The sequence below is a fragment of the Nestor notabilis genome, unplaced genomic scaffold (assembly GCF_000696875.1).
Source record: "Nestor notabilis isolate BGI_N333 unplaced genomic scaffold, ASM69687v1 scaffold3413, whole genome shotgun sequence".
NCBI lineage: Eukaryota > Metazoa > Chordata > Aves > Psittaciformes > Psittacidae > Nestor > Nestor notabilis.
This window is the reverse complement of record NW_009923166.1, coordinates 23,519-46,871: the sequence shown is the minus strand read 5'-3', so window position 1 is coordinate 46,871 and position 23,353 is coordinate 23,519. Positions and strand designations below refer to the sequence as shown.

Here is a 23,353-nt window from a genome sequence, read left to right as displayed (position 1 = left end):
AGGAATTACAGGGCACTTCAGCCACAGTTGAATAGCCTGAACTCCACAGAGCAAATCAGGACCCAGAACTCCCAAGTGACAGCCCTGGGATTCTTACCCATTGCGTTCTCAGACAATAATGTCATTTATACAGACACTGTTTTGTTCATTCAAAAGAAAAAAAAAAGAAAAAGAAAAAGTTAATATACACAAAAGTGGGATTTTCAGAGAGTAGAACACATGTATTTGGGGTTGGTCCTTTAGGCACAAACCGTTAGGTTCTGGGTTGTACTGAATTTAAAGAACACAAATTCAACATATTTTAATAAATACAGTGGAACTTACATGAATATTAGTCTAATGAACACATAATCTAATATATAAGCAATGGAAAACAGCTTCTTAATGCATCTCTTCTTTTTCTAGTGACATTCACAGCCAGCGGCTAAACGGCGTCACTACTAAATAGCACCTAGAAAACTGAAATGCCTGGAGTGGATCAAAGGATTGATGTAAATGTGTTGTGAATTAAGAAAAAATAGAGTAGGCATGTCCCCTAAGAGTGATTGGTTGGTTTGTCCCTCTTTTAGGAGTTCTGCAAGGGCACAAAGTACCTGGAGCACTGCCATGTCTCCTGCTGCCCGCAGCTGACGGATGAAGCTGTGAAGACATTGGCATTTCACTGCCAGAGACTAACATCTGTTAACCTAGCGGGTTGCCCAAAGGTATGGATAAGAAATGGGGAATAGTTCTGGGATTGCTATTGCAAAGAAGTACTTAGTGTTTCCTTCAGAAGTTTGATCTGCTGGTGTCTGTGTCTTTGTCACAATTCTGCAATATGCTCAACTCGTATTTCAGAGCTTAAGTTCAGCTGACTTCCCATGAGTTTGAAGTTCCGAGGCTTGGCTCTTGAGAGTGCTTTGCATCCTCCTAATGGTTGCAGTTACAGCAGAAAGGTGTCTGTGCTGTACCAGGTAAAAGTTTGTCTCGCCAGGGGTTGACGTCTATGGAAGGGTGAAGAGAGAAGGGCTTTTAGTGATACTTCCTGCAAATACTCTCTCAGCTGCTGGTGGTTTGGGTACTTCTGAAGTGTGGTGTCTTTCTTTTAATAACTCTTGGTGTATTCGGTTTCTCTGAACCCGGGTAAAGCACAAACTGGGCATGAGAACTTCATAACTGTGGCTTTATAGAATTATAGAATAGTTTGGGTTGGAAGGGACCTTCCAAGGTCACCTGGTCCAACTGTCCTGCAATGAGCAGGGACATCTTCAACTACCTCAGGTCGCCCAGAACCACATCCAGTGTGGTCTTCTCCTAGGATGGTGCATCCATAACAACAGCAACAGTAGAAATTGTGCATGGAGATCTTCCCAAGGGAGTTGAAGTTGAAGTTAGGTAGTGCTGCAATCTGTCTTCTCTGACATGTTTTCCATGTTTTCCACTTCACCATATGTACTAACACAGGAAAACTAATCAAAACAAATGTCAATAAATACATTTAGACTGGAAATTGGAAGAGTTTCTGGTTATCAGAGCAGTGAATTGCAAAACACCATCCTGGGAAGGGAGACAGGGGCAAAGTATTAATGTTAGGATGGCTCTTCTTAAGGGAATGAACTGGGTCATATTTTGTAGTTCCTGCAAATGGGAACAAGAAGTAAAATCAGTGACCTAGAATCTCCTTCCAACGCTTTGTTCCTAGATGGTCTTTTCTGTAAATGGTTATAAAGCCAATCTGTTAACTGCTAAACCCTACTATTTTCAGAAAAGAACATCAAGATTCTTCGTAATAAACCTACACCAGGTTTACAAGTCTTTTTCTGACTTGAATCCAGCTTGCAACTCCACAAAATGAGATGGGTACACCTGCGGATGTTAAAAGTAATGGGTCTTTAAAATCCTTTGGCAATCTCTAGTGTAAATTGAGGAGATCCAGCTGTGAGGAAGGGAAATATTTTCCACTCGGAGACTTGTTTAAAAATGGTCAAGAGATTAAAGTGAGAATTAACCTGTTCCAAAGGATAGATGCCAGTGTGTCTGACACTCATGTCCTGCAGCATCAGGATACATTATAATAAAAACAAGAATTGCAAAAAAATTGCATAGCAAGAGAATGTGAAAAAGAATCAATATAGAAATCCATGGCCATTAAGAATGTTTTGGCATGTGCTGTGCAGGTTACTCTAAAATTAGAAGAGCTTACTCCTTTAATCATATCTACTGGAGCAAATTAATTGTCTTTGTGCAAACTCCACTGGCTTTAGTGAAAGTGCAGTGAGCCTCCTGTCATGTTTGTGTACACCTGGGACAAGTACAAGGCATTTTGCAAATGCTAATTCTATCAAATACTCAGCAGTGTGGTTCTGAGTCTTACTCAAGGAATGAGCCTGATTCAAGAGTAATTCTTATTTCAGAGGGAAAAATGAAGTTGCTGAGGGAAACACATCCTATACACGAAAAAATACAGCAAGAACTGAAAATAAACCTTTGTAAACAGCAAAGTTCTGAAGGCACAGTTTGATGGACAATGAATTCTGTAATTCAGTCCTGTAAAAGGAATAGGATTGAGCGTATGATGAATGTAGATTTCTCTTAAATGCTGATCACTGACTTCAGAGTCAGCAACTTCTTATTTCAACAGGAATATTAATCTATTTATTAACCCTTTAACCTATTTATTAATCTATTTCAGGTTTTAATATTGAGCATGTAGCTAAATCTGGAATAAGCAAAGCACAGAATTACTTCTGGGTGGACTGCATCATGAGATAGTGTGCTAATCTTCTGTTCCACAGCCCAAGTTCCCAGCTTCACCTTGCCTCTATTCCCTTTTAGATTCTCATGAGATTGGCTGTTTGGTGCAAATGAAACCCTCCTCTCTCTTTCCACCATTCCACTTCACTGATTTTAATCAAGTATCTTTAAGAGGCCTTTAGTATGTCCCCTCTTGATTTTTGGTCCTGACTGGACAAGGTAATTAAAGTATGTGCACAATATATTCTTGACTGTTTCTATTGAGGTCACTGGCACCATTAAGTGGCTTGCATGACTGCTTATGCACCTTGAAGACTCGATGTCTCCTGTTTTTCTCAACTATGACTTTCAGCATTAATGGCAATGAGTATCAGTTTAGACAAATTGAATTGTGAGGTGAAACTAAGCAGCTTCCGAGCTAGAAACAACTGCACATTGGAAAGGTCTCAGTGTGAGATACTCATTTGTAACAGAGAACTGAGATACAAAACTAATATAACTAAATTATAAGTGCAGCCTGATAGTTTCGCGAGAGCAATATAACAGCAGGTAAGACTAAAGGCTTAACTGTGTTACATGCAAGATGAGGAGATTTGGAAAGTTAACCCATTCAGATTAGGTGAAAAACATTGCACAGTACTTTGTACTGGAATCACAATTATTCAATAATCCTCTAACTTCTGCATGTCTTGTTGCTTCATTTACAGATGACTGACACCTGTATCAAATACTTGGCTGCAGCCTGCTGTTATCTCCGCTTCTTGGATGTCTCTGGTTGCATTCATCTTACTGACAAAGCACTGAAATATCTTTGGAAAGGTTGTCAGCAGCTCCAGGTTCTCAAGATGCTGTACTGCAGAAATATTACCAAGTAAGGGAATATTTCCTAATCTTAATTCAGAGGTGGTTGCAAATCCAAAACCATGAGCTGCTTTCCTCATGGTGCCATGCTAGATAACCGGCTTGAGCCATCTTGCCCCTTTGTTTAGGGGTGTCCACATTGCTGCCTTAGGATTCCTGTGGCCTGGTGTGGGTATCTCCATATTCTAGTGTCAGCCACACTTGAAATAAAACAGGGACCCCATCTATCTTTATGGCAGTCAGTGTCCTCTTAGGGAAGTTTCTGCACACACAGGATATCACTTTAAGAACACATGGGAACTTGAGGGAGAAAACCAGACTAAGCCTAATGCTCTCAGCACTATGTGCTTGAGCTCACTCTGAGGGTATGTGGGAGCCTGCTGCCCACGGACTGGATATCAGAATACAGCAGAAGTAAATGTGAGCCTGTGCTCAAAATGCATCATGGTTACGGTGAACGAGTCAAGGTATCATAAGCAGAGTTTCAGGAAGTACAAGCAACGCATACTTGTTAGGTATCTACAATTGGGAAAAACAGGTCATCAACCACAATGTAATCCAGCTTCCCTACTGGTGTAAATGGGCTGATTCCCCACAAGATTTAAAAGCCAGTCAGTTATGGTCAGGTTTAGAATCACAGAATCATACAATGTCTCAAGTTGGAAGGGACCTGCAGTGATCATCAAGTCCAACTCCCTGCTCCTCGCAGGACAGCCTAAAACTGAACCATACAACTGAGAGCATCATCCAGATGCTCCATGACAGGGTTGGTGCTGTCACCACGTCCCTGGGGAGCCTGTTCCATTGAAGGACCTTTTCCTGATGTCCAATCTGAACTTGCCAGATGCAGCTTGTTTCCATTTCCTCATGTTCTGTCACTGGTCGCCAGAGAAAGGAGATCAGCACCTCTGCTGCCCCTCTTGAGGAAACTGTGGACTGCGATGAGGGCACCCTTCAGTCTTCTCCAAGATGAACAAATCAAGTGACCTCAAACACTTGTTTCTAAGTCTTGCCCTTGAGGCCTTTAACTCTCTTGGTCTCTCTCTTCTGGACACAGTAGTTTGATGGTTTTTTTCTGTTGAGGCACACAGCTCATTCTGCAAAAGATATTTCAAATACATTTAATCTCCTCATAACTTTCCTCAAGGGATTTTCTTTTACCCTTGGATTACTGTTGTTCACTTGCTTTTTCTGCAACTTCGTATCTCTGTTTAGAGCAGTAAACACTGTGTCATCCCTTTCAGGCTCTGGATGCTTGTACATCTTCCCATGGAGGTGAGATGTGGTAGGAACAGAAATCTGTGAGTTCCAGTTACGTTTGTGAGCCATGACCAAAGAGCTGGCATGACTTCTCTCAAAACCGCCTTTGTGGTGTGACCCAGGATGATGCCTCTGCCTCAGCGTCCCACATGCTATGGGTTCTCCAAACATCTTGATTAAACCCTTCTGACTCAGCCAAGAAATTTCCCAACCAGTTGTTTTTTACTGTAAAGAAAGCCCTGGAGAGTTATGGATCTTTGCAAAACACAAAAGCAACCATGAGACACACATCTCCACCCAGTGTTATCTTTGCCCTTTTTATAATTTTGTGATTTTTGGAACTAGACAAACTTTACCCATTTTTCTTCCCTGAGCCTGATTTTCTGATATGTGACAGTGGATGGTTCTGTTCTTTGCCATCCTTAGCCTCTAACTCTCAGCACCATACGTTTAATGATATGAAACTCCCACCCTGAGCCATTTGAGTCTGGGACAAAAGCTATCAGGTGATTGATCGTGTTGAGTAGTTCAGCATGGAAGACTTTTTGCTTATTCCTTCCAACAGGTCTGAAGAGCCTTCCTAGACCTGGGCAGGCTGCAGAACAGACTGAGCACATCAAGATCAGAGTGGCTTTTCAATCACATTCTGAATTGTCACTAGATGGAATGATATTCAGAAAACAACAGGGAGTTCACACTAGATTCAGACATATTCCACATCCTGGATGTGTCACACTTTAGAAAAATCTTCTTTTATTCAAATTCAAGGCCAATACTGCAAAGATGATAAAAAATTATCTTCTGCCAATAACTACCCAGGAAACCATGGCAGTGATTCTAAAGCTGCTCATCTTGGAGTAGCTTTTCAATGACATCAAAAGCAATGACAGTGCTGTCATTGATACGCTCCAATGTAATTTTATAAACCTATGTATTTCATTCACAACCTGTATGGTTTTAGTACTGAATAATAAGCAACAGATTGTCAGAAAAAGGAACACTAGGGCCTCGTTCTCTATTTTGGACTAACTCTTAAAACCTTATTCAGGTTCTTAGATCTTCACAGAATGTAGGAAAAGGCTGGTTTCAGGTGTAATTCACACTCTGCAGGTGTGAAACCTACAGTTCAGAGACATTTCATTCCCTGTTCAAGGAGATGGAAGAGGACAACTATGTAAAATCAGTTTAATCTAGAAAACTAAATATGCTAGTGGCTTAGGTTCTAAATAGGCAGTAGAAGAAATACGGTTTTAGTTTAGTTACCCTACAAAATCTATGAATCACATATACTTCATTTTGCCAAAGGAATTCCCCATTATTTATTATTAAATACTATCCAGTCCTAACAGACATTTAATAGACTAAGTCTTGCAAATATTGAGGCATATCTCTTGTATTGTGTCACATTCAGTTTTAGTCTGTTTCGTTAGATTAAAATAGAAAACATATGGAGCCACAAGGTTCTTTGTTTCAGTCCAGTGAAGCTTCATAGGAAACAGTTACGAGCGTATAAATTGTCCATTCTTTCCAGTATCAGGTAGCTTTTGTGATTGTATTTGCCAACATTCCAGCCTGGGTCCAGGTTTATTAAATGTTAGCAGAAAAAAAAGTCTGTGGCCTGATACTCTGCTGCATATTTCTGTATCCAGAGGCTAATGACCTTTCGATTAGTCCTGTTTCTAAATGCCACGAAGAATCATAGATAATCTACCTGTGGGAGCATATGATAGTGGTGCAAATGAGTTCTTCTGCTAGAGGAAAGGAAAGCTAACTAACTGCTGCTTAAAATATGCCTTCTGGAGGAAAAGGCACATCCCTCTGAAACATTCTCTGTACACTTCAGAACACAACCACCATTTGAAGTCAGCTCCAGTGCTGAAAGGTGTGGAGCTCTATGAACATTTCTGGGTGCAAAGTGAGAACAGAAATCCGCCACTGCCTGAGAAGCCAGCCTTGTGCTCTCACCAAACTGCAGCTCGTCCTTAGTGGTTTGGTTGCACCGAAAGCTGTTCTTGGAGAGCAAAATTAAATGCTTCCTTCTTCCTTGTCCGCACTAATATGAAACCAGTTACATTTCTTTCAAACTCGTGACTCTGTTAACAAGTGACTCGTCAACAAACAGTACTGCAATTTTTGCCTTTTAAATGGAAATTGCACTGAGTCATAGTAGCTACAATACATTTGTCCTTTGGAGAACGTTCTGGTATTTGTTTTGTTCCATTGTCATTGTATTTTCTGACAGTTGATGTTAGTTAAAAAGGAGATTGCAAGAACTCTTTTTTGAATAGCAGAATGTCTTAGGTGTTATCCTAAGAAACATTCATGTGTCTTAAACCAGGAAGGATTTGGGAGTCCAACACACGTGTAAATGGAAATGAAGACAGCCTACACCTGATTTGGTAAAGGACAAAGAATAATTACTCTTAAGTTTTCTCTTGAAGAAGCAACAAAAATATCATAGTACTGGCTTCTCACTGAGCGTAAATCACTCTTCAGAGGGACATGGAAGCTCCTGGAGTGCCATGTCTGAGCCATTGTGTGCACTTGAACTGGGTGCCATCAAATGATAAAACTACTGCAGCCAACATAGACCTCAGAATATGTCAGATTTGATGTGGTTTTACCACTTCGTGTAACCTGGAGCATACTTGCAGGACGCTTCATGCTTTTCGTTAGCTGCCTGCCTCCTCTTGCCTCTTCAGCTTTATTACTCCTGCAGTGGCACTACAAACACATCCCTCATGTTTAAGGTTTTACTTTCTACTCTTGATTGGGTTTTGTAATCTCATCTCAGAGAGTCCTGCCCAAACCCTCTGCTTTTTGTTATGACTGACCCTGTCAAACACTTCTGAACTTTGGAGTGGCTCAGGATTCAGACCGTGATGCAGAACTGTATTTCCTACCTACCTCCTCTCAGTAAGAGGGATTGAAACTTCGGGTAAGGATCCAATTATATATTCCAGTGCTGCTCAAGCCATGTGTTTGGGCCAGTACGTTTCTCTGACTTATACCAAGAGATATGTGCTTTGCCAAAGATAATCATCATTATGTGATGAAATGCTTTTAGTCATCAATGTGCTAATTTAAGACAATATATAAATAAATACAGAGGCTCCATCATAGTACAGAGTATCTTAAATAAACGACCTATTTTGCCATGTGTTGGTGATTAATGAATGGCTGTTTCTGGCAAACTAATCAAGTGTAGCTTCAGGCATGGGAGAGCATAAGCTTCCAAAAAAATAGTAACAGCTCCCCTTATACATGCTTCAGCCAGCTGCCATACATTGCAGTTTCCATGGAAAATAGGAATTTGGACTTGGATGAGTTGATTCATATTTTATAGCTTATAGCTCATATAAATCGTGCACACATTCCTCAATGGCAAAGGCCTCCCTAATATAAAAACAGCTAGAGCCTTGTGTTGGTGTGTTCATACAGTGTGGCAGTGTTCGGCTCCTGCAGTGGTTGAAAAGGAGCCCTCCTTGTGTCTCTAATTTTGTCCCTTTTCCATGCCTTCCCACTTCCCCTGTCCTGCTGTGGTGGTTACGTTAGAGCTGTGCCTCTTTTGTAACCATCCCCAGCATTTTCACTTTGGGAATGTAGTAGCATTACCGGCAGCTAACAGACCATTTGAATTTGGATTTTTAACTAGCATCATCCAGATGCCGTATACTGTATTATTGCAGAGCATAGGAAACTGGCCACCAGGGAGGAAGGTGGCGTTGGATGTCCTGAAGAGGGCAGGGGGTGCAGAGCTGGCTCTGCCCAGCGAGAACACAAGGGGAGCTCTCTGGAGCACAGGAGCCTGCTCTGGGAGGCCGGGGCTCCGTGCAGCAGGAGCAGGCGGACAGCCAAGTGCAGGACTGGTGGAAAGAAAGAGACATTCAAAAGACTGAAAGTCGTGGGTTGAGTTTCTTCAGCTCAGGAAGGCAGGAAAGGTGCTGGGCTGATGCTGTCTGCAAGAAGGGAGAGGAGGGAGCTGCTCTTCATCGTTTTAGGATGTCTCACTCAGCAGGACAAATTACCTCCTGTTTCTGTGTCACTTTGTTCTAGTTCATTGTTTTTGTGCTTTATCGCTGCAAAGGGGCAATGGCCACAAATGCTGAGGGAGATCAGAGCAGTTGTGGGTGTTTTTGGACATAAGCAATCCTCTTCAGGTAACAGTAAGGCTCTATAACACTGCCCATTCTGTATCCAAGTCTGCTTCAGAAACAACACACTTTAAAAAGAGGTGGGTGACAGAAGATAACTACAGGTGGAGAGGTTAGTCAAAAAGAAAGCAGGAGGTGAACCAGGAAAGGGTAAAAGTACTTGGTGGTGTCACAGACTGTTCAAAGAAGCTCAGGACCTACACAGTTACTATAACCTTCCCATATAGTAATGAAAAACCTCTCTGATACTGTGGTATCTTTTGATGTAACCGGTTTGTTAATCCTGTGTGCTGTATTTATCCTGTGGAGCACACTGATACGTAAGGAGAGGCTGAAACTTGCTTTGCTCAATCACAAGAGCAGGCTTGGGCTGGAGGAAACCATGTTGTTATCTGTAACTCTGGGCAGAGGAAACAGATGCACCGACAGGACAAGTGGTATATGCAAAATTCTGATCACATACAAGGAAACTATTTCGTTTTCAATCAGGAGGCTGATCAAACACTTGAACGGGATCCCAGAAAGGCTGAGCAACATTCAGTCCTAGGGACACTCATCTGGCAAAGCTGTCACCCACCTGGTGTAGTTGGAGCCATTTAAAGGAAGGATTAAACAATCTCCAGCAGCCCCTTCCAACCTGGTTTGTTCTGTGACTAAGGCCCAACCAATTATCTTCTTCTGTGGTTTCCACAGCACCTCTTACAATACTGATAGCTTCAGCTGGAACAGGAACTTTTGCTCAGTAAACAGCTCGTGGTGGTCTTTGGACAAACAGCCTCCACAAATTTTGTTCTTTTGCAATTCATTCTTTTTTAACTCTTGTTGCAGACAAGCTGTCCTGAAATACACAGCCAAACTGGAGAAACAAGAACACAGCGATGCTGACCCTCCTGCCTGGCTTGGATACGACCCGGATGGCAACATACTCACCTTCACCAAAACACACGCGCTGGAGCCTGAACAAACAAATGCCTCAAAATGAAAAATGAAGAAATTGCGCAACATCTTCTACCGTTGCAGGGTTTTCACCAGAGCACAGAAAACACTATTATTTTTCTTAAAACTAATCACACTTGATAAAAGGCTGGTTGTTGGATTAGGAAGAAAGCACCGCAGATCTTTCTCACAGGCAGGGGTCTGCCTTCAAGCAAGACAGCCGCACCGAAGCAGCTCTGCTGACTTTCAGATCTTGATTCGAGCTGTCTTCATCTTCCAATAATGAGAAGCTTTTGTAGTCCCCTGCAGTGAGCAATAACTACATCTGCATATGTCTGGGGTTCTTGTTTGCCATGAGGGTCCTCTCCAGGACATAAACACTCTGACTCCCCACAGAACTTCACACTTGACACTGCTGGTACTCATCAAGTACAGTGTTCCTGAGCAGAAGCACAGCGCAGAGGTAGTGACTGCCAGCTCCTCAGCACACAGCTGTGTGTGCACATCTGAGCATGGTTCTCTGTGTCTCCTGTGCACCCAGAGCCCCAGTTCTCATCAAAGCCCCTCAGCCGGGTTCAGCTCTCCAAGCGAGCCCATTTTCACACTTGCAGATCTGCACTGTGCTGGCTGGCAGCTGACAGAGCCAGGAGGATCAAATAAAGAGGAGCACAGATGAGAAAAGTATTAAAGGAGACGTTTTCTCCAGTTATGAGCACACATCTTCTCATCAAACAGACAAACAGAAGTGAGCACACATGGGATTTGCCATTCAAATCCTAATTACTGATAACCTACTGATCTTCCCTTGTCTGGAGGAAAATATAAAGTTTCACCTCATTAAAGCAGAACAAGACGTTACACAAAAGCCTTTGGGGAAAATCCCAAAGATTTGTCTTTCTTCAGCTCATTCTTGACCTTTATGTAAAAGTTCTAGCTGGTCTCAACATTTATTAGCTCGGAAAGAATATAATCAGAATAGCACAATTTTTCTGACAGCTTATTTAAACTTCTTTCAGCAAGTAACTAACAACGCTAACGCTTAATTGCAGCTTGGTTTAGAATACGAATGCCTTAGCTTGCCTGCTTTTGAACATGGAAGAAATAACAGACTTTCTTACTGTGCTCTCTCTTAAAACTGCTGATGCAGCCATCCCAAAAAGCACAAACTGAATCATAGGCTGACAGGCTTTGTTTGCTGGGTGAGTAATGGAACCATTACATGGATTTGATTTTGTGAAACATCTACTATGCTGGGTTTGTTTTTGATGCTGTGTGATTTTAGAGGGGCTTCGCTCACTTTTGGCTGCAGCAGTGCACAGAAATCATTAGTGTCAAAAATTTGTCAGGAAATCTAAAACCATTACTCATTTATTAACTTTGTATCTTTTAGAAGAACGGTAATAATTACAAATAACTGGTAACGTTGTATTGCTTGTAGTAACCATATTAGCAATGTGCTATATATTAGTGTCTACATTAAAAGTACATATTTGCCATAAACATCTGTGCCCACTTTATCCAAACAAACAGTACACACAACAGCAAAGAGAACATTGAGGTTTTAACCACCCTGAATTAGAGTAAAAATGCTGCCCTTGACTATTGAAGCCATTAGCCAGGGGCAGTTACACCTCTTGGGGAATCCTGTGGGAACAGAGTTCATTTCGTAACGTACCCTTATGATCTAAAGTACATATTCACATCTCCACAACTTAAAACCTGAGCCAACACTGAACTTTTCTTTGCTACACTCAGTTGGCAGGAAATTCCTCAGTTTTGAACCACAAACTTCAGTACTTCTTTTACAAGGTGCCATATACATGTCTGGAAAGGCTTTTTAAAAGCTCCATTTACTTTACTGAGTGTTTGCATTATGGTAACACAAAATCCTCCACAAAAATCACACATGCCCTTGCACATGGCATGCCTCCTTCCCTCACATCCTTCCTCTGCCTCTCAGAGCTGACAGTCCCATCATGCAAGGCTGACAGGAAACATAGCAAAGAAACAGATCACAGGTCTTGTTTATTAAGGCAATACTTCCACTTTTTGGCAGCTTTTACATGAGGAGAACAGTCATGTGGGCTCTTACCTTACTCCCAACTTTTGTTTGAAAGTTATCAGTTTTTAAACTGACGTGGTAAGTGGGTCAAGTTATACAAATCCTGAATATGTAAGATCTTGTTGTTCCTAAAAGGCACTAAAAGTGACCTGTTAAGCATCAGCCACAGTCACAGGCAAATCTTGTGTTAAAACGCCCTCATTTTTAATATTGTTTCTCTCTTATATTAAGAGTATACATCAAAAAAGGTTCATAATTTTACAGAAATGTTCCTTTACAATGTCCTGATTTATTATCTTTGGCCGATTTCCCCTTTAAGAACTCTTCAGCTTGACAGACTGGATCCAACTTTGGCTTTTAAGACACACTTTGCCATTTTGTGTGTCAGCCTTAATCCATCTGTCTGTTTCGCCCCGTTGATTCATGTGACCTGGAAAAGAAAGTTCTGTTCAGTTTAATTCGACACACAGTAAACATATCATCTTCACATTGCCATTCTTCCAAGCTCCCTGGAAATACTCACATGACTTTTATTTAGTAAAATTTATGTATTTTTAACAGGGGCTGCTGACATTTCATTCTTGATACAGTTGGTTTGCATTAATATCATTCATCATAATATAGTTATTGTAATAAAGCTGTGGACATTAGCATATAGTTGCGTAGTTTTTACTATGGGCTGGAGGCCAGATGCCCACCGAAGCTGCTCTATCACTGTCCTCCTCAGCTGGAACAAAAAGCTCATGCGTCGAGATAAGGGCATAGACAGATCACTCACCAGCTACAGTCATGGGCAAAACAGATGTGACTTGTGGAAATCAATTTGTCACCAATCAAATCAGAGTTGGATAATGAGAAATAAAATCAAGTCTTGAAAACACCTTCCCCTCACCCCTTCCCTCCTCCCAGGCTCAACTTTACCCCTGAATTCTCTATCTCCTCCCCACCAGCAGCACAGGGGGATAGAGAATGGGGGTTGTGGTCAGTTCACCACACGCTGTCTCTGCTGCTCTTTCCTCCTCAGAGGAGGACTCTTCATGTTAGACATTAATCTCACTAAGTAAACACAGAAGAGAGACGGGGGCAAGGACGTGGTCTTCCACACGACCAGACATGTTGTTACTATTGCTGCTTTCACCTCAAGATGTCTGTCTTCTTACATGTTTCTCATACACTTAGTGTGCATGGTCATGCTCTGAAAAAGCTCACAATGTGACAGACAAAGGAGGAAGTTCAACTTACCCTCATTTTACAATTAAGAAACTGAGGTCAAGAAAGAATAAGTGACCTTCCAAATTTATCCAAAAGATTTATGACCAAACTGGGAATTAAACTGGGATCTTTTAAGTCCCAAGTCGGTGCCTTTATCACAAGATCAACCTTCGCTTTGGTTTATCTTTACAAAATATCTTTTATTATTACTTTAGTGTTCGTGTGACTGAGTGAATTCTAAGTTTAGAACTAATTTCAGCCTGGAATAGCACAAGGGATGGCAGGAAAGCAGATTCTGAAGCAACTTTGCAAACATGCTCTGCTCTGACCTGTAACACAGCTGAAGTTAAATTTTGGCCACGTCAAAACAGTGGCAAAACTCCAACTGACATCACTGCGTTGGTTTCCACAACTCCGGCCTCTGTGCCAGAACCTTCAATAGCGTTTCAGCATTTTGGTACTTCTAAGTGGGATTAATTTAAGGTTATGGTCCAAACCCACATCAATTCACCAGCAGGCTGAGGTGCTGCTTAGAAGTGTGGGATTTTCAGCTTCCGACACTGACCGAGTTCTCCCAGTGAACGAAGAGGCATTTCAGTGTCTGTTCTTATCAGACTACAACATGCCTTCAAGGATCTACATGGGGATGTCCTAGTACAGCTTCTGCACTCCCAATTGCTCTGGGCAGCAGCAGCCTCAGTCACAGTCTCAGTATCATTCCTACCAAATCCACAGTTCCACTCTCCATCTAATTACAACTTCAATCTATGATAATAATGACTAAGTTGGACAAATGCATGGTGCATGAAATGTGTTAAAATCTGAAGCTTCAGTTCCTCAGAAAGCTTCCCCAAATCATCAATTTGCAATAATACTGTATCAGAGAACACAGAACAGAAATGACAACAACATCTGTCTTTTCAGTAGAGGGTAGCCCTTAAAGCACTAGAGCACAGTTTGAATTTTAAACAGGAAATAGCCTCCAAGTGTCAAAAAAACCCTAAACCAACAAAGAAGCATAAAGGAAAGTTTCAGCTGATCCCTTATTAGAGTTGTGGGGCACTGAAAACGCAGCTCTTCTTCCTAAGGAGAGGACTCAACCAGTGTATTTCCAGAGAGTGCACATTGGAGTGCTTGGTCCCAGTTCCTCTCTCTCATGTCTTTGTCACTGTGGCTTGTACTTCCATACAAGGAACAAGCCCTGAAGCACAGTCAGCTCTGTATATGAACACCTTCACACACTGCTCACAGCCTGCCTAAAAAGTTAAAGTGTTCTGAAGTAACACAGGCACAAATTAACACGAGCTGTTGCAAAGATCAGTTGTTGTCTGAGCTCTGTTTCTCATTTTGCGTTTGCTTTGTGACCTTAGGAAAATGTTTTGTTCCTTATGTTTCTTCTTGGAGATTTGCCTGTGAAGGGAATGCAGAAAATATCAAACTGCCTGCAGGAAAGTGAGCGTCAAGTTCCACTCCCCAGGGATTAAGATCTTCAAACTATTTTAGGTTTTACCTATCCCCAGTAGTGGATCAAATCAAGCTTAAGATATATAAGTAACTTTGAGTATGAAGCACTAATCAAGCAAAAAGGTTGGAGACCTTTTGATGACAGTTTGGTCACTGCCTGTACTCTTGAATACTGTAGGAGCATAAATGGATTTTGAGGATCACTTTGCTAGCATGGTTAAATCCCAAAGCCAACAGCCTGCTGGATTCAGATTAATTCGATCTTAATTAATATCAAAATTAATAAAGGTTTTAATTTCAAACCCAACTGGTCAGTGCAACAGATGTGAGCTCAGGACAAGACAGATGCACCATTCTGCTGCATGGCCCCCTTTTCCATTTGTTTCATCTCGTGGTTTTGGGGGTGTGTGTGCCCCCTTCCCCTATGTGCAGGTGTCCAAAGGCAGGGAACACCTTTAGAGAACTTCACACAGGCAAGTACTGTTTATTCACTTCCCTTCCTGGAGGCTAGAGAACTTAGGGAGAGTTTTATTTTCACCTCCTGAAACACACAGAGCAGCATATTTCACATGTTGTTCACTGGTGGTGTTAGGACTGTGGTATATCTCAAAAAGGCTGTGAACAGCTTGAGTTAAATGCAAGCTGAAACCAATAAAAATCTGTAGGATAGCATCTCATCTCATGTGTTTAGTAAAAGTTGGATGAACTTTCTATTTGACTTGAAGGAATGTAATCTTTTCCAGATAGAACCTGGGTCTTTGTTTGTTTTTTCAAGATACTGCTTAAGGATCAAGGCTTCACAGAGGGACAATGTTTAGCTGGGACACTGTAAAACAAAGCTCTTCCCACTCAACTCTAGTGGCAAAGAGTCAATAAAAATTGCTTCTAGGAAAGAAGGAAAGTTCTGAAGTGCCTTGAGAAAACAGGGAGGGACATGACAGCAGATAGCATTACTCGTGGGATCAGAACCGTAACTGAATGCGAGTCAGCTGCACAGTGGGAGAGAAGGGCTGCACTTGGACAGCTGTTACAGTTCAGAAAAGACTGAGGTTTCAGCAGACTGACAATACAAGCTCTTTCAGTGATTTCCCTTTTTAAGGCAAGCTGCTTGCCTCACGTTACTCGCTGTCCCTTCAGCCCTATATTTAACCCTGGCACTCCATGCAGGTAAATACAGAGACAGTACCTGAAAGTAAACAACAGAGAATTTCTCATCACAAAAGCACTTAAACACACCCGTGAAGCTTTGTGCGTGGTACACAGGAGTTGTGCAGTCAGCTCCCTCCACGCACACTGGCTTTGAAGTGGATCCTGAAGGCTAAGTCCACAGTACTTCATAGGCCACTCTCCCAGTACTTCTCTATGAGCCATTGCGTGAGTGAAGGGAGATACAAGCTATTCCTGAAGGTAGGAAGCATCTGTCTAAATCTCCTTTGTTCCAGAGGGGAATCCAAATCTAACATCAGGCAGACTTAAAAGTCTTCCTGTTTCAGTGCATGATTGAGTGAATGATTGTTGTAAGGAGAAAGGTGCTCCTTCTCACAATCCACCTGGAGAACCAGACAGGGTGAAAAGACTTGATGTTATTAAGAGAAGCCGAGAAAGTCAGAGATAGGACAGTGGTATCAATGTCCATCTTCTCAAGGGGATCTAGTACTTACACAGAGGATTACCATCCATACCCAGGACAGACATCTGAGGGAAGGCATAAGTTAACATGCAAAAAAGCACCTTACTACCTGCATGCATGGCGACCACAAGGCATGGCTCCAAGAGGAACACTGTTCACGTGTGGCTCACTGAAGCTCTAGTGCTGTAGATGGGGTGGGATAATATCAAAAGCTAAAGATCCTGTTAAGTGGTGCAACTGTTGTCACAGTGGATGACATAGGGAGCATGTACACCTTGACCTGGGAGAAGACTAACTCCCAAAGAGTACATTCTTTGTAAGAGGACAGAAAAATACAAAGAGGTTGGTTTGCCAACTTGAGTAAGTAAGAACAGGGATTCAGGATAACTTACACAAACATCCACAGCCTCTGAGGAGCACCTGTGACTCTGTAGCACTTTCACCAAGGAAACTCACATAAGTGCCAAAAACCAAAGGGAGCAAGTGACTGCCAAAGATAAAAGCTCACTCGGCATCGAGCAGATGGATGGCACCAGGTCAAAGGTTGCTGCTGGAAATGAGCTTGGCAGTAGACCTGGGGCCAGGCATGGGAAAAGATCTGGAATCAGATGAGTCCATGGCACCAAAGATGGAAGATTTACAAGGTTTGAAGAAAGGGGTTATATTCCAGACAATTAGATTTGGAACCATCAGCTCAAGGACCTAAAGAAAGTCTCCGAATGACTGCAAGATGTTTTCCAGCGAGCTTAGTTGTCAGCACACAAGCTGGCAGTGGAAGTGGGCAGAAGCATGCCCATTGTCTGCATTCCTTCAGTCCCCAAATGCACCCACCCCCACGCCTTTGAGTTACTGCAGAGTGGGTGGGAGTAGATGGTCACATCAACTTCAGGCAAGAGAAAACAGGTCTGAAAGCAACCTTAGCAAGGATGCACTGTATCTAACCCAACATGCTCACCTAGCCTCTTCTTCACTGTCTACAGTATTTGGAGTGGCCCAATCAGGTACATGCCTACCCTCAGAAAGTTTATCTTACTAGTTAGCTAAGTTTTCCTTACCATAAGGTCAAGTCATAATTTCTGTTTCTATCACCAGTGGGCAGAGAACAATTTACTTCTTTCATCTCTGCAGTAATTTCTTACATACTGGAAAAAACACATCTTCTCTTCCCTTATTCTTCTCTTCTTTAGACAAAACCAGTATTATTGTTTTTTTTAGTCTTCTCTCATTAATCATGTTTTTAGGCCTCTGCTCATGTGCTCTCCTCTGGAGTCTCCACAGTCGTCCACATCCTTTTTTGAAGTACAGTACTCAAACCTGGACACACTCCAGCTAAGTATTACTAATGCCATGTAAAGCCAAGGGGTTATTTTCAGTTTTACAGAACAGTCATGTCCACACACTGTTTATTTTTTTCAGCTGTGTAACACTATTGTTTCCTGTTTAATGATGTTTGTATTGAAATATTCCTTCTCTTGGAACCACACAGGTAATTATTCCTATCTTCATACTTTGAACTTAACCAGGACAAATGACTTTTTGGAAGAATGGCCTAAAAACCGTATGAATCAAGATTATCTGAAAATTAACCTTGTCCTTCAACATGTTTGTAACCCCTTTAACACAACAGTCTCCCAAGCTCCTTTTCTGCTTAAATATTTGACACTTTTTAGACTGCTACCCTCCCTCTGACCATATGTAGTACAGTTATAGTTGATGATCCCTACAGTCTTCTTAAATCAGCTGACTTCAGAATACAGGCAGAGCTGGAGACATGGGAAAGGTACAGACATTGAGCAGCAAGGGCTTCCCTCTTCACCAGGGTAAGGAAGAGTGCCTTGACATGATTGCCACCAGAAATTAAAGGAGTTACTCAAGCACTCAAACTAGACAACTGAACAAGCACTTTCACAGATGGAAACTGGACCAGTGGTTAGCATGAAGAATCTGGTTTTATAACAGATTTCATTATACCATACATGCCACTTCTAAGAGTGTGTGCTGATGTCAATGGAAACAGATGCCTTGTCCTTGCAAATTACTCAGAAGAGTAAACTCCCTGGCACTGCTCTCCAGCTCCCTCCATGTACCAGCAAATGTCCCAGTTCTGCAGGAAAGTTCCTTCCTTTTCTAAAAGAGCAAAACACCTTTTCACACTCTCATAACTGCCTCTAGAGCATTCACTCCAGGCTTTCACCTTCGTGCTTTGACTAAATCCCACTCTAGTCCTTGGCTACCTTGCGAAACCCTGTATGTGGCTGCTTGTGGGACTGTAGTTTACCAGCTTCCAAACTCTATGTGGAAATGGGAGCCATGAAGCAAGGTGATGCTGCACATGGTAACTGCTGTAAGAGCAGTAGGGAAGGCTTTCCTAGAGCAGGTCACAGACGAGGGGCTCGTTTACCCATCACAGAACTCTGTCTCCCCACTGCAGTCTCCTCTCTAACACCTCTCAGAATATTCCCAGTGGCAAGTTAAGCTTCCTGAAAGCAGCTGGTTCCTGTGTTATCCACAGGAGAACTGGCCAGTTTCTGAAAAATCATCTATTTTTAAACTAACCTTTGAGCTCAGAAGCATAAAAATCTAAACTGCCATGGCTCTTGTGATTGAGTTTTTTAACACTTGCATAACCCCTCTTCTCTCTCCATTTTGTATTTCTTCAGTTGCAGCAGCAGGACAGCTACAGACTCTACCTAAAACTTCAAGAGTGGATAATGTTTTCATGATATAGAAGCAGTGTTAAATTATTTTTAATTATTTCAGAATCTACTTGTACAAGAGAATTCTCAAATATCAACTTTAAGAAGAAGAGATTATTGAGAATAAGGGAACAAGTGCTTGGCCAGTAGAAAGAATACGCTATCCCCACAGGATAAGGTAAAGAGGAGGAGATGCAGGAAGCATCTCCCTTACCATGCCCAAGGAATGTTACTGGCTTGGCAAAGAGGCAGCACTGTTTTCAAAACGGTAAGAAAAAGAGCAAAGCACATGTTAAAACAGCCACTCTTCATGTTTGTTGCTTCTACCTGACCAGTGAAGAAAAGGGAGAAGAGCACTGCTATAAATCACTGGTTACATTATGTGAGAAAACACTGACTGCTAAATGCCAGGTACAGAGACAGATGAAGATACGCTACTTCAGGTCAGCACTAGTTTAGCTGTATCCTGCAGAAAATCCATTCCAGGGTCTCTTTTTCATTCACCTGCATTACAGTCAATTTGGATTCACTGTTTGATAAATTTCTTGTGCAATGATTATCAACAACTGATAATCACTGGCCTAACAGTGTTCCCTCTGCATAATCCTCGCTGATTTCCATGCCTTTGGGATATGTTTAATTTGAGGGTTAACTTATCAGAGCTGCTTTTGGCCTCAACTGCCAAGATCATTTCCATACAGAATGGTGGGTTGAAAAACTGCATGTTTCAGTGATGACTGTCCTACATAAACACTGTGAAACCAGAGGACCCATTCAGCTGTGGATATTTGAAACACCACTCTTATCTTTAACATTCCCAGGATAACAAGATGATTGACTTAGCCAGCGGTCCTCATTCACTGGGAGAAGTGTTGTTTTACTGCTGAGGCAACTCATTCCATAGACTCTTGCTAGAATCTGGGGTCCTTCACAGGTTTCTAGCCTGAGAACTTCTAACCAGGTTTTTAAAGCTATTGTATTTAATAACCACCAATAAATTTACATGCTAGTTACTGTTCAAGGCAGGATATATATGTATATGCCCATACAATTCAAGAATATTATTTTGTATAAGCAAGCTCCATACTGAAATTATGTACATACACTTCTAACAGTTCCTGACTTTGAGATTATCATCTTATATGGAAGAGGAAAAGAAGTTTGAGCATATTTTCTCAGGTTTAAAACCAAAGAAAAACTCAAAGCCTCACCCAATCTGCTCTCACATCAGGTCATAACGACATAACACATTCAGAAACAAAGCTGCAGCCTTCAGACACATCACATTAATGTTTCCTCTTGAGTAAACTGAGTAATTGGTAACAGCAACAGCTTCAACTTCTAGATAGACACGTCCGGAGAGAAATACACACCCTGACAATGAATTGTACAACTGTTTTCTAAAGCAGGAAACAGCAAGACTTGGGATTCCTGAGTTCAAGTTTAAATTCATTAGACGAATGCTTCCAGTAATCACAGGCACCTTTCCATTTACCCTGTTCCTCTAAACTCCAGCTTCTTCTGCTCTTCCCCTAGCTATCTCCCACCCATCATTTCTGCACTGTTTAACATTCATACATTTATAAATATGCTGTGTACCCCCTTTACTTCCCCCTCCCACCCAACAGACAGAAAGCTTTTCATTATGTTTTTTATCCCTGGCAATTTATTACATGTGACAGTCTAAGCCAACAAAGCAATGGGTCAAATTCAGCCCTGGATTACCTCCTTTAAGTTCACTAGAATAATGCTGAGGATGAATTTGGCTCCAAGGCTTGTATTAGAGAAGCAGTTGTTAGCATTCACAAGTCATTTACTAAACAAAATGAAAAAGTCATCTAGTAACATGGGGAGTACAACGGCACAAGGAAACATTTGAACCTGAAACAGATGAAATAAGAAGCAGCCAAGAGCAATAAACTCTTAAGGAAACATAGCTGCCTTTGACTAAGGCCAGACAGACATCTATTGGAAGCCAAGATTAGTAAGCCTTACCACTTATAGTTACGTGATCATCTTTGGAGGCACTCTGTGTCTCTTTTAACTGAATCTCTGAGCTCACATCCACTTTTCTTCCAGACAGTTGTAAATAGGCTTTGAGAGAGGCAGGTACCTTGACTGTAATTGAACCTGGTATAAATGAAAAGCTAGTTAGTTTAACATTGAGATCAAAGCACAAAACAGACAATTATTCAGCTAACTTGAATCGTTTGGTTTCGGGTCTTGGTTTGTTTTTTTTTTGTAAGAGCCTTCAGACACTGTAACCTCTTTTTTTGTCCCTGAAAGGATAAATGAAGATACTATCATTTATCATAACCAGAATACTGCATGTCACATGGAGAAAGTGGTGTCACCATATTTCCTTGGCAGACATGAAAATTAACATTGACGTATACGGCTAGCAACAGCTCTTAGTAGAGGATCTTATTACAGGAATGATCAAGGGAAGCAAATCTAACACATCTCACAAGCATTATGACTTCAGTTTCATCTTCTAGTTGCCTATTTACACTTCTGAGCAAGGACAGGGGATCAGATTTGATGATTAATCCATGGCACATTAAGAAGGAATTGCTCCCCTGGAACGATGAGGTGCTGCTTACACACTCTTAATGTTGCAATTGTCTTCGCTTTACTGCCCAGGGCCAGCTGTTCACATCCTTGAACAGATGCAGTCTCAAAAGTGACTAACCAGTTTAGACTACATATCACAAAAATGTGAACTACTGACAAAACTGAAGCTTTGGTGATATGAGTAATTCTACCTTTGAGGTTAAACCCAAAAATTCTGACTTCTGCTTTCCCTAAACATGTGCTTCTGTGCACCTGGAACAGGCTGTCCAGGGGGGTTGTGGAATCTCCCTGTCTGGAGACATTCAAAACCCACCTGGACACGTTCCTGTGTAACCTGCTCTGGGTGACCCTGCCCTGGCAGGGGGGTTGGACTGGGTGATCTCCAGAGGTCACTTCCACACTAACAACGCTGAGATCTAACTAAAGGCAGATGCTGGGCCCCCTGTCTCCCCACGCTGGTCATATTTGGAATTACTCAAGTCACAATGTCTGGGAGCTGTGCTCTACACATTAAAACAAAAACCTACCAGAATTCAGCATACATGCTACTTAGTTTTTGTCCAATTCCTACATTTTCTTCAGAAAAACATGAAACACTTTTTCCTAAAAACTGAAGCAGAATATGGTAAAAAACTTGATGTTATAACAACTAAGTAGTGGTCAGAAAGCAATCTTAGCTGTGCAATTTAAATTCAGCAGAATCAGTTGCCTGTGACAGTCGTGATGAACTAGTAACTGTCAGTATAGTTGGGCCTAAATTTTGCTGGAGCCACAAAAGCCTTAGGATAAGAAAGGTCTTCATCTTTGGGTCCTCCTTGGAGAGTTGCTCAGTGATGTGACTCATAAAATCCAACACACATGCAGTTAATTTATCACGAATGGGACATTTTCTACACTGCAGCTGTCAGCAGCTACTCTGAATTTAGAGAGTAAATGAAAACAGAACTTCGTCAACTTTGTCTTTACTAAACCGTGCTGCCAGATGTCAGGCATGTTTTGAAAATAACATTAATTAGCTTTTATGAAATACGTTTGTCTTTCCTACTAACTCAAAGAGATATTAACTTATAACTGAGTCAAAAGGTAACTAAGAAATAATATAACAATAAATTTCTTTGCACTAAAGAAACCCGAACAGCTGGTACAGAAAAAAAACACACAAGTTATTTCAATGCATTTCCTTCATTATTCCCATTCTGAGTAACTGCTAGGCTTCAACAGGGCACAGGCATTGTCTCATGGACAAGGGAAGGGTACCAAATACTATGTTCAATTAAAACACCTGCAGTGCCTGACTTGATGTTAAAGTATAAAAACGCTGTAGTGTGGGGGCTTTTTATTTCAAAACTAGGATTAAGAAGATGCATTCAGGGCTTTGTCATTTACAGAGTCATATCTTATGAATGGTAAAACTATGACTCTGACTTTAGGAGTGAGCTTTTACTTAAGAAGTGAAATTCTAGTGAATAATCAGGAGAAAAAAAGGAAGACTGCTAAGGTAAGGCTCTCTTGTCTTTGCCTTCTAATTTCAATAACAGAACATTCTAACCAGCAAAGGCAGGAAAAAGAAGTGTAAATGTGTGTCAGTTGTCACTCTGCACACATATGTATCAGCATCATGGAGTAAACTCTGCTCAAGGCAAAGTCAGCTCTGCAGGATTCTGCTGGGTACACTGCCAGGAAGAAAAGTGCTGAAGAACACAAATCTGTAATCCACAGTAAGTATCATTGCCCCTTTCAGAGTTTGCTGTGTTATCAGTATACACACTTT

At 41.5% G+C, this 23,353-nt stretch overlaps 2 protein-coding genes across 2 annotated transcripts in view; one reads left to right on the top strand and one right to left on the bottom strand.

Annotated features, from left to right (window-relative positions):
* FBXL13 (F-box and leucine-rich repeat protein 13) overlaps nucleotides 1-9,997 on the top strand; it is a gene marked incomplete at its 5' end in the record, with an annotated part of 76,156 nt that extends 66,159 nt beyond the window's left edge. Inside the window, 4 exon segments of the mRNA XM_010011991.1 lie at nucleotides 570-704; nucleotides 3,441-3,604; nucleotides 9,837-9,936; nucleotides 9,938-9,997. Coding sequence (XP_010010293.1) covers nucleotides 570-704; nucleotides 3,441-3,604; nucleotides 9,837-9,936; nucleotides 9,938-9,997 — 459 coding nt within the window.
* Nucleotides 9,998-12,192: 2,195 nt separating this feature from the next.
* FAM185A (family with sequence similarity 185, member A) overlaps nucleotides 12,193-23,353 on the bottom strand; it is a 31,474-nt gene continuing 20,313 nt past the window's right edge. The window contains exons 7-8 of the mRNA XM_010011990.1: nucleotides 21,004-21,138; nucleotides 12,193-12,436 (exon numbers count right to left, since the gene is read on the bottom strand). Of these exons, the coding sequence (XP_010010292.1) occupies nucleotides 12,321-12,436; nucleotides 21,004-21,138 (251 nt within the window). The 3' untranslated portion in view covers nucleotides 12,193-12,320. The remainder of the gene's footprint in view (nucleotides 12,437-21,003; nucleotides 21,139-23,353) is intronic.